The sequence below is a fragment of the Sinocyclocheilus anshuiensis genome, unplaced genomic scaffold (genome assembly GCF_001515605.1).
Source record: "Sinocyclocheilus anshuiensis isolate Anshui unplaced genomic scaffold, SAMN03320099.WGS_v1.1 scaffold63, whole genome shotgun sequence".
Taxonomy (NCBI): Eukaryota; Metazoa; Chordata; class Actinopteri; order Cypriniformes; family Cyprinidae; genus Sinocyclocheilus; species Sinocyclocheilus anshuiensis.
Genome location: NW_015552625.1, coordinates 1,789,734 through 1,800,534, shown reverse-complemented (window position 1 = coordinate 1,800,534; position 10,801 = coordinate 1,789,734). Strand labels below are relative to the sequence as shown.

The window sequence follows — 10,801 nt, the reverse complement described above, 5'->3', positions numbered from 1 at the left end:
AGTTATTTTAAATAGCCTAGTAAAAATATTTCAAAATTTTACTGTTATTCTGTATTTTGGATCAAATAAATGCAGGCTTGGTGAACAGAAGAGACTTCTTTAAAAAACATTAAAAATCTTACTGTTCAAAAACTTTTGACTGGTAGTGTATAGGCAACTATAATTTTTCTCTAATTTCTAGCTTTTAATTGGCTTAGAAATCAGATAACTGCTGGACAATAACCAATAATAATTATTTGTTTATATACTACAAACACTTTTTTATCACATAAGGCAGAATAGTTTCTATACTGTAATAAATGCTATGTCAGTTAGCACTGCATTGTTCATATACTTTATTTATTACCTGGAGATGACTTGACAAACACAGATAAACCATATATTGTCGCAATCGTATGTTTAATGTCTTCATGTTTCCAGACGTTTCTGTTTTTCTGTGAAAACAACTGTTTTCATACAGCGATAGCTGGACGCTTTTGTCCATTTCCTCGTACGACTTTCTGCGCGAGAGCGCCCTCCGGCTTCGAGTGTGAATGAAACATACACTGGAGTGTTTAGCGCTCCGCGATGTTCATCTCGCCTTAATCTGGATCCGAATAAAACATCAGATCATGCACAGACTATACTGTCTCTTTGAATTTAAATCTATATTTATTCACACCGGCTCTTGAAAACCTCCATGCGAACACACTTGCCCGAAAAAGTGCGGGGGACGAATTTACGTGATATTAAAAGTGGGGGGGACACGTCCCCCGCGTCCCCTGCGTAATCTACGCCCCTGATATATACACACAGATGTGCTCATAAATTTACATACCCCTTGCAGAATGTGCAAAATGTTAACAATTTAAACTAAATAAGAGGGATCATGTAAATGGCATGTTATTTTTTATTTAGTACTGTCCTGAATAAGCTATTTCACATAACAGATGTTTACATATACTCCACAAGACAAAATAATAACTGAATTTTATAAAATGACCCCATTCAACCCATTCAAAAGTTTACATACCCTTGAATCTTAATACTACGTGTCATTTCCTGAATGATCCACGACTGTTTTTATATATTTTGTGATAGTTGTCCATGAGTCCCTTGTTGGTCCTGAGCAGTTCAACTGTCTGCTGTTCTTCAGAAAAATCCTCCAGCTCATATTTGATCCCTTTCCAAAAGTGACTGTATTATTTTGAGATCCATATTTTCACACTGAGGACAACTGAGGGACTCACACACAACTATTACAAAAGGTGAAAACATTTACTGACGCTCAAGAAGGCAACACAATGCATTAAGAGCCGGGGAATGTAAACTATTGAACAGGACGATGATGTGTAAGTCTTCTCATTTTGTTTAATGATCATACTTTTTTCATTTAGTACTGGACTTCAGAAGCTACATAAGTACTTACAGGTTTCCCATAAGACAAAATAAGTACAATTTACCCTGATCATCCAATTAAAAAAGTTTACACCCCACGTCTCTTAAAATGCATATATATAGTCTAATGTCTATTTTGTCTATTGTGTATTTTTTTTTATTTCCTATTCACATAATTTCTATACCCTTTTATTTTTTATTCACTTAATTCTGACAAAGGCATTAAATATTAATGATTGATGTACAGAGTTACACACTAGTATTAAAAACATAATACTGCAGTTCCCGTAATGAAGACATAAATGTTTCAAAAATTGCTATTGTTATGTGTAAAAATCGCGGTAGTGTGTACGTCTGAATTTTTGCGCACACATTTATTGCGGTAATCAATATTTTAAATTGACTTAAAATGTTGGCATGCGTGTCCAAATGAACTGCTATCTCTCTCTGTCCCGCTTGTCTGGCTGCAGTGTAGTACAGCCTATTTCTCCACGGCTCTTGTGTTTGGACTGGCAGCGCAGGGAGGGGGCGCGTGACTCAGTGACCAGCAGAGCATCGCTATGAATCAGTCCCTTCCTCCCTCCTCTCCGCTCATGTGAAGCTGCCTGGCGCAGGAGGATGCTGCTAGGTGCCTTTCACCGCACAAACCCAATGTCCCTATGCTGGGAAACAGGGAGCCAAGGCGTGGACGATGAAAAAGAAAAGTAAACGGCTTCAAGGAAGGATGTAGAGGCAGCTTCTGTAAATATGTAATCGCGCGCAGGGGCAGCGAGTCGAGGACGGTAGCGGTGTGAATTCGCAGCTTGCAGCATGATATATCTGTAGCGACCATTATTGCAAAAATATGGGCTCTCAAGTTGTGCAAACGCTACGCCAAGGAGTCTGGGCTTCACTGACCGGAGGATGGTATCATGATCCAGAGCAGAATAAATTCAACAATTCATGTCACCTGTATTTATGGATGTTTTTGCTCATGCTTCCATTATCTCTTCATTTGGTGAGTGATACAATGCCGCAGGCCGCCGATAATATGCGTTCTGCGATTAGAAAGCATTCAGTGCGTTATTGCTGCGGAAACCTTACACGGAATATTTCTCTGAAGAAATCAAATTGATCAACTCGTTAAATGTATTGTATTTTATATCAATTTTGGTGTTTGTTTGGTGCTAGCACTGTCGCATTTTTCTTCTGCATAGCCTCCTGTACAGGTGATGAACGTCTCAAAGCATTGTTTTGCATTTACAGTATAGGAAAATATGCATATATATTACGTGTTTTTGTCAGTGGTCAAGAAATTAATTATTATTATTAATATTATCATTGAGATAATAATAATACAAACCCCAAAATCTATTTTACTGTTTTATAGTTGATCTATCTAAAATAGCTCCAAAGATGTCATGGCTCTGATGTGTTTTCCCTCTCTTCCTTCCTCAGGCTCTTCCACCCACCACTACTACCCTCAGTATTTACTGCACCTCAGTGACAGTTTTCTTCATTGTCATTAAGATGGTAAATTATCGCCTCCATCTGATGTTCGATCAGGGCGACATTGTAGCCCAGAATAGTGTGCCTGACATCAGCAAAGGTGTAGACAAGAAAAGCAACGGATCTGATTCCTGTCTTCCATCTCTAAGGTAAGATCCAAAATCAGTTGTGCCATTTATTGAATTCAGCATTATTTAGCAGTGTTATCTTCTATTATTGTCTTATGCCTCCTGTCCTCAAAGCACTGCCAAAAGTATTTTGATATATTTTTCTCGTGACCAGACTAAAGTCTGAACTGTTTTAATCTACAGGAAGAGCAGCACAGTTCCTGACAGTGTTGCCACATCAGTATTGATCAAAAACAGACCAAGTCCAGTAATACAAGTCACAGTGAAACAGACTGAAACAGACCCTGGACTGATTGGAGTGAGTAATACTTTCGTGAATTTATGTACCACAATAATTTACATTTACTTTACAAAATATGTATTTTTACAGAATGTCACAAATATGTTAATGGTAATTAGTCTAAGAGCAACACTTGGAGAGCATAACTGCTTTACACAAATATTGCAGTGGATTTTGTTATGTATACTATTTTCTGTGCACTTTTAATAATATATTTTTTTTGTTAACCTGCTTTACAAAACTGTGAAGGAGGGTCCAAAATCTGAGGAGCTGAAGAATATAGAGGGTATGTACCAGCTTTAATTATAGCACTGGCCTGGTTTCACTGCAGTGCAAGAGATCCTCACAATTCTGGGAACATGCTGTGCAGATACATCGCTGTAAGTTTCTGTCACAGAGCCTTGCATATGAACTGAGGAATAACTTGACTACTTTCTATCTTGCCTCAGTTACACGTCACACTGAGTGTGACATCCTGCCAGGACCTCTCAAAAAGAGCTGTCAGACAGCTTTGTCAGAAAGCCCAAACACAGCTTCACACTTACATTGTGAGGGTCTCTGACTGCATCTAAAACACAGACATTTTACAATATTTTATTGAATTTAATGAAGAAGTGTAAGTTGTTCATGTAATATATTATAAAAATATTTTGTATAATCTAAAATAATTTTATAAAATAAATTAAATCAATTATACAGCCGTATATACTAAGGAAATTTGGTTAAAAGGATTTTATTCATTTTTCACCCCAAAAAAGAAAATTCTGTCATCCTTCCTTCACACCCTCATGTTGTTCCAAACCCATAAGACTATGGTTAATCTTAAAAGCACAAATTAAAAATAAATACATGAATAAATTGATGTTGAACAGGTTTAATTTAGGCTTTTGTTTACATCTAAATAGTGATCATAGTGATATTGAACATGGAAGCTTGTGTATGTGTCTTGTGTAATTTAATCTGACTCCTTGGAAGTTTTGGTTACTGGGACTTTCAATGGAGTCAGAAATCTCTCAAGTTTTAGTAAATCTTAATTTGTGTTTCAAAGATTAACTGAAGTCTAATGAGGGTTTGTAAATGATGACAGAAATGTAATCTTTGGTTGAACTAACCATTTAAAGCAGTTTGTGACATCAACCAATGGGGTTCATCATCTGGTAGCTACTGAATTAAATTCTTTCAAAAACCATATGTCTATTTGACATTTTAAACATGCTGTTTGTATATTGACTGGCTTTTACAGGTCAGAGTGATGAACGATCTAGGCCAGAGGCAGAGGAGCGACTCACCCCTGAGGATGTGTTCAGTCCCAACACTGACCAGTCTGCCCCCCTCCTGCAGGGGGAGCAGATTCCTTCAGCCCACAGGGACAAAGCTGAAGATGATCAACCACCTTCCTCTGTGAATGAAGAAGACAGTATAGAGGAGAAAGACAAACCCCCAACCGACCCCAACAACAATAATACCTTTCTAGAAATCACACGAGAAGCTGATGATGGAGAAACACCCGAGGAGAATTATTGCTCAGATGAAATTGCCGTGGTGCTGGTTGACAACTCGAGTCCCTCGGCCCATCTGGACGAGAGTGATACAGTGAAGATCATTATCACAATGAGCTGTGACCCACAGACAGCAGCCGAACTGGAGGAGTCCGTCAAACAGAGCATCTTAGAGTCAGCTCAGTCCCAGCAGGGAGAATCCGACTGTCCTGTCAAAATTCCTGTCATCACTTTCGATTCGCCTCACGAAGTGGAGGAACCCTCTGCAGGTGATGAAAAAGAAGATAAACTGGTTGCAGGAGACAGCTCTGTTCAGGAGAAGTCCGAACATCAAGACAGTCTTCTTGCCAAAGAGCCGATCAGTTCTGACTCTGCTCAAGAATGCAAAGAAATAGAGAGCAATGAGCTTGAGATGCCCAACCTGAGCCCCCAAGTGACCAATAACAGCTCTTCAGGCATTGATGTGAACTCCCACACTGAAAAAAACGACCCACCTGAGCTTAAAGTGGATGCTGATGGATTCTTGCAGATCCCCTCAGTGTATATGAGGTGCACTCAGAGTGGAAGGACACATGCTAGGGGACTCAGTATCGACAGTGGACGAGATGCTGTCCTCATTAGCCACAGAGCTAAAGATAAGCTCGGTACAATGACCTCCTCTAAATCAGACCTAGAAGCCAAGGAGGGACAGATACCCAATGAGTCCAACTTTGTTGAGTTTGTGTCTTTGCTGGAGTCAATCAATAGCGCCAGATTTGGGGGAGGAAATGAGGCTGAGAAGGAGAATGAAGAGAGAAATGGTGAGTGCTGATTTATGACACTGGATTTAATATCTTAACTCAGACTAATGGTCCAACTCCTTTCAGAGCAATGTATGATGGCGGAGAAGAACTCGGATGTGTCGGAATCCACAGGACAACAACAAGAGCGTCCAAATCCCCCAAATAGTCTGGCTACAGACACAATGAAAACCATTCCAGAAACTCTCATTCCTATTGTCTCTCCAGAGAGGTGGGTATTGTGCCATCTGGCATACTGTAAATTGCTGTGGATAAAAGCATCTGCTAAATGACTACTGCTATTTACTTTTTTTTTTTTTTTACCTGAACATAAACATGATATTTGCATATATAGAGAACATATGAAAAAAATATTACATATGACAGTAGTATTAAAGTATAATATTATGTACATACTGTACACACTACTCTTCGATTGTTTTTGGTCAGTTTTAATTTTATTAATAATTCAAAAAAATATTATTAATAATTTATTATGAATAATTTTATTTAGCAAGGACAGACACATGGTGAGAAAAAAACTGGAATGGGAGGAAAATTTGTATTTTTCCTCCATGTCCCTTTAGGAGCTCTGTATTAAAGTGATAAAAAGTGATGGTAAAGAAATTTAGAATGTTAGATTTCTATTTCAAATAAATGCTGTTATTTTGAACTTTCTATTCATTAAAGAATCCTAAAAAATGTATCACAGTTTCCACAAAAAATTAACATATTTGCATGATTTCTGAACTATCTATTTGACACTGAAGACTAGTAATGGCTGCTGAAAATCCTTTGCTATCACAGGAATTATGATACTTTTTTTTTTCAACAAGGAGACAACAAATTGATCAAAAGTGACAAAAACAAACAAAAACTAAATATTTCTATTTCAAATAAATTCTGTTCTTTTGAACTTTCTACCCATCAAAGAATCCTGGGAAACTTCATCCCTTTCCCTTTTTATACTACATATTAGAATGATTTCTGAAGGATCACGTGACTCTGAAGCCAGGAGTAATGATGCTGAAAATTCAGCTTTACACCACAGGAATACATTACATTTTAAAATATATTCAAATAGAAAACACTTATTTTAAATGTTAATAATGTTTCACAATATTGCTGTTTTTACTGTATTTTTGTTTAAATAAATGCAGCCTTGGTGAGCATTAGAGACTTTTAAAAATCAAAAGAATATTACCCCAAACTTTTGAATGGTAGTGTGTGTACCTCATGAAAAACAACAGTTATGAATATAAATTCACTTCACTTTAGGGTATTCTATTCTCTTTATCCTCACAGTCCACAGACAGATAAGGAGAGGGACCCTGATTATGATTCTCTGCCCTCACAAACGTCCCAGTCAGAGAGCTCTATGCTTCAGGTCATCTGTAGACCGGAGGCTACATCCAAAGAGGAGGCTTACACTTTTCACACTATTCATAGTGAGTACAGTGACTCTATGACAGAAACAATTGTAGTCTGTTATGTGCAGTGTCATATCTCTCTGGTGTTTGTGCATGTAGAGCTGGGTTTATAACATGTATAATATCTACAGGAGAGAGACCTCGGAAACTGTACAATGAAAGAGCTCTAAACTTACCCCTTGGTGCCGAGCTCATCACGGGCAACATATGGTACAGTATCCTATTCTACTTCTCTTTTACAATCACACCAATTAATATTTAATCAAAATTTAGTTGTAATGTTACCATCTCTCCATTAGTGATCTCCTCTCCACATCCTCTAACTCCGAGTGCCAGGATGGGTTAGTGGGAGGTCCTTCTGAATGCCCCTTCCAGCGACGTATCCTTCCAACTCGCCGACTCCGGCCCAGGAGAACCCATCCGGAAATATTCCAGGTGTAGAATCCCTTTTTCCACATAATATGCTGGCTCTAATTCAACACAATAGACAAAACACAGAAAACATGTTGTTTTGGTTTGGTTAAAATACTGTATCTTAAAGGGTTAGTTCACCCAAAATCGCCGACTCCGGCCCAGGAGAACCCATCCGGAAATATTCCAGGTGTAGAATCCCTTTTTCCACATAATATGCTGGCTCTAATTCAACACAATAGACAAAACACAGAAAACATGTTGGTTGTTTTGGTTAAAATACTGTATCTTAAAGGGTTAGTTCACCCAAAAATTAACATTTTGTCATTAATTACTCACCCTCATGTCGTTCTAAACCCGTAAGACCTCCGTTCATCTTCGGAACATAAATTAAGATATTTTTGATGAAATCTAAGAGCTCTCTGATCCTCCCATAGACAGCAAGGATACTACACGATCAATGCACAGACGTGTAGCAAGGACATCGGTAAAATAGTCCATGTGACATCAGTGGTTCAACTGTAATTTTACGAAGCTATGAGAATATTTTTTGTGCACAAAGAAAACAATAACAACATAATTTATTCAGCATTTCTTCTCCCCGAGTTACTGTCTTCCGCCATATTGGAGAGTATCACAGAATGTAATCAACGTAATCAGCGTTGTTTACGTTCAGCATGAGCGCGCTGTCTACTGAACGTAAACAACGTGTCGCACTACGCGTAAACAATGTAATTTGTGTTCGAATGAACACAAGATGAACGAAGGTCTTACGGGTTTGGAACGACATGAGTAATTAATGACAGAATTTTAATTTTTGGGTGAACTAACCCTTTAAAGGATAGCTCAACCAAAAATGGGAATTCAGCCAACATTTACCGTGGGTTTAAATATTTCTCATACACAGGAGGAGGACTCCTTAGATGAATCATCCGAGACATCAACCCAAGAGAAACCCTCAAGAAAGCTGTACTACAAACTAAAGGTTTTTCCTGGGAAATGGGTGAACATATTGTACGATCGCTTAACCTTGATGGCATTGTTAGACAGGTGAGTGTGACAATGAATGTGAGTGTGACCCTTTTTAGACATTGCATTGCTGTTCAAATAACATTAAGAACAAAAATACAATCATTGTTTTTGCAGGAACGAGGATATGACTGAAAACATGGTGGCTGTATTCTTAGCTTTCTTGGTGGCTTTTTTGGGGTTTGTGCTTCTAAATGAGGGCTGCTTCAAAGACATCTGGGTCTTTCAGTTCTGCCTGGTCATTGCTAGCTGTCAGTATTCCTTGCTGAAGGTACAGCGTTCCTCATTTTACAGCCTGTTTTTGCTGAAAATGAATCTGCTGCTAGGCTGCCTGCTAAAGCCTCTTTATGTTTTATAGAGTGTTCAGCCAGATGCGGCTTCACCTACTCATGTGAGTTTCCTAGAGAAGCATTCAAGAAAATGTCATATAGTTATGTTTAACAGGATGAAGAATGCTGGCATCACAATAGTAACGTCAGATGCCCTTCAGTACCTGCAAGACATTTTAGTCGGTATGTGTTTTTGTGCATGTTTGAAAAATTACAGATGGAGTCAAACCTGACTGACAGACATTTGACTTGATGTTGATCTGATATTTTCAGGGTTTACATACTGCTTTCCAGTAACATTCCTTCTTGGCTTCTTTCCGCAAATCAACACTTTTGTTATATACTTTTTAGAACAAATCGACATGCACTTTTTTGGAGGTACAGGTCCGTATCCATGCTAAATCATTTTTTTGACAATTTCTTGTCGAAACAGAGATAATAAAAAATGATTCTAAGTCAGAATTGGAGGAAACTAATGTTTCGATTTTTGCTTAGCTGCAACTGGGCTCCCATCTGCTGTGTACTGCATAGTACGAAGTCTTATAGCGCTATCTTTACTCTACGGATTCTGTCTTGGCGCTTTGAAGGTAAGATCTGTTGCAATTATGTATTTTAAATGACAACATGCATTTAATCTGCTGGAATAAAATGATGCAGTATACTTTAAAAATGAGTAGATTATCAGTATAAATAGTTTATTTTTTAATGCAATACAAGCTAGACTGTAAGTTTGTAATAGCAATGGCATCTTTTGCGTAGGAGCCTTGGGATGAACAGCATATTCCAGCACTTTTCTCTGGTTTCTGTGCCCTGCTAGTGGTCCTATCCTATCATCTTAGTCGACAAAGCAGTGATCCATCTGTGTTATTGTAAGAACACTATGCACTTTCCACAGATCATTTGGTTAGGAACATTTTGAACTGCCGCCATAGCTTGAAGCCCTCAAAATATGCCAGTACTTCGTTTGTAAGCACATATTTGTTTGTTTCTTTTATCTCAGCTCATTGATTAAGTCCAAGCTGATGCCGTCACTTGGACATGGTGAGGAAGACGAGGAGGAAATATCTGCTGCGAGCACAGACCCTCTTCCAGAGAAACTCAGAGGCTCAGTGGTAGGTATCTTTGATTTATTTAGGTAATATTCCAAAATTGTCTTCTATTTCACCTGAGCATTGACAAGAATAATCAGATGTACACTACTATTCAAAAGTCAAGAGTCAGTAAGATTTTTTCATGTTTTTAAAAGAAGCCTCTTATGTCTCCCATGTGTTTGAATTAAAAAGACAGTAAAAACGTCTCAGGTTACTTATGTAACCATGGTTCCCTGAGAAGGGGATGAGACACTGCGTCCTCTAGAGGTCGCTATGGGGAACGCCTTCAGCATGACCGGTGACTGAAGCATACATCTAAACACGACAATAACATTGACCGGCGACAGCCTGTGATGTCATCACCCGGCGCAACCGCAGTATAAAAGTGCGCCGGGAGAACATGTCATCCGCTTCTTCATCTGAAGCTTGCGTCCGAAGTGTGGCAAGGGAACTAGAGGACGCAGTGTCTCGTTCCCTTTCTCAGGGAACCATGGTTACATACGTAACCTGAGACGTTCCCTTCCAAGGGAACTTCGAACTGTGTCCTCTAGAGGTCGCTATGGGGAACGGTATACCCACGCCGCCATGCTGAGGGGAGTGCATGCCAGAAACCACGGCGAGCACTAAGTACCAACTTTACCATAGCCATGGGAGTTTCCCTAAGGATGCCTTGACGGCTGTCAGTGACATTATCCCCTTCGGCCAAGGGCCTGAGCTGCATACCATAAAAGAACTTACCTGTTAAGGGCTGGGCTAGGAAGCCCAAGCCTAGGGCAGAGCTCAAGGCTTGGAATCAGAAGAAAGAGATTCCTTTAACGGGATACGGCCAGGTGTCTAAAAACCAAACCAGACCCTGGCCTGCCATCCAGGGGGGCTACTGCCTGTTCTGAATAAACCTGCTCAAAGAACTGACTCGACAGATCTTTGGTAGCAACACCCTGCTCAGAAATGTATCAACAG

General features: G+C 39.1%; 1 protein-coding gene across 1 annotated transcript in view; it reads left to right on the top strand.

Moving 5' to 3' along the window:
- Positions 1-1,948: 1,948 nt before the first annotated feature.
- LOC107666362 (pecanex-like protein 2) overlaps positions 1,949-10,801 on the top strand; it is a 27,594-nt gene continuing 18,741 nt past the window's right edge. The window contains exons 1-16 of the mRNA XM_016457623.1: positions 1,949-2,374; positions 2,815-3,014; positions 3,177-3,291; positions 3,523-3,559; positions 4,517-5,572; positions 5,639-5,783; positions 6,857-6,999; positions 7,113-7,191; positions 7,281-7,416; positions 8,300-8,442; positions 8,539-8,692; positions 8,780-8,933; positions 9,024-9,134; positions 9,246-9,337; positions 9,510-9,619; positions 9,751-9,862. Coding sequence (XP_016313109.1) covers positions 2,222-2,374; positions 2,815-3,014; positions 3,177-3,291; positions 3,523-3,559; positions 4,517-5,572; positions 5,639-5,783; positions 6,857-6,999; positions 7,113-7,191; positions 7,281-7,416; positions 8,300-8,442; positions 8,539-8,692; positions 8,780-8,933; positions 9,024-9,134; positions 9,246-9,337; positions 9,510-9,619; positions 9,751-9,862 — 2,940 coding nt within the window. The 5' untranslated portion in view covers positions 1,949-2,221. The remainder of the gene's footprint in view (positions 2,375-2,814; positions 3,015-3,176; positions 3,292-3,522; positions 3,560-4,516; positions 5,573-5,638; positions 5,784-6,856; positions 7,000-7,112; positions 7,192-7,280; positions 7,417-8,299; positions 8,443-8,538; positions 8,693-8,779; positions 8,934-9,023; positions 9,135-9,245; positions 9,338-9,509; positions 9,620-9,750; positions 9,863-10,801) is intronic.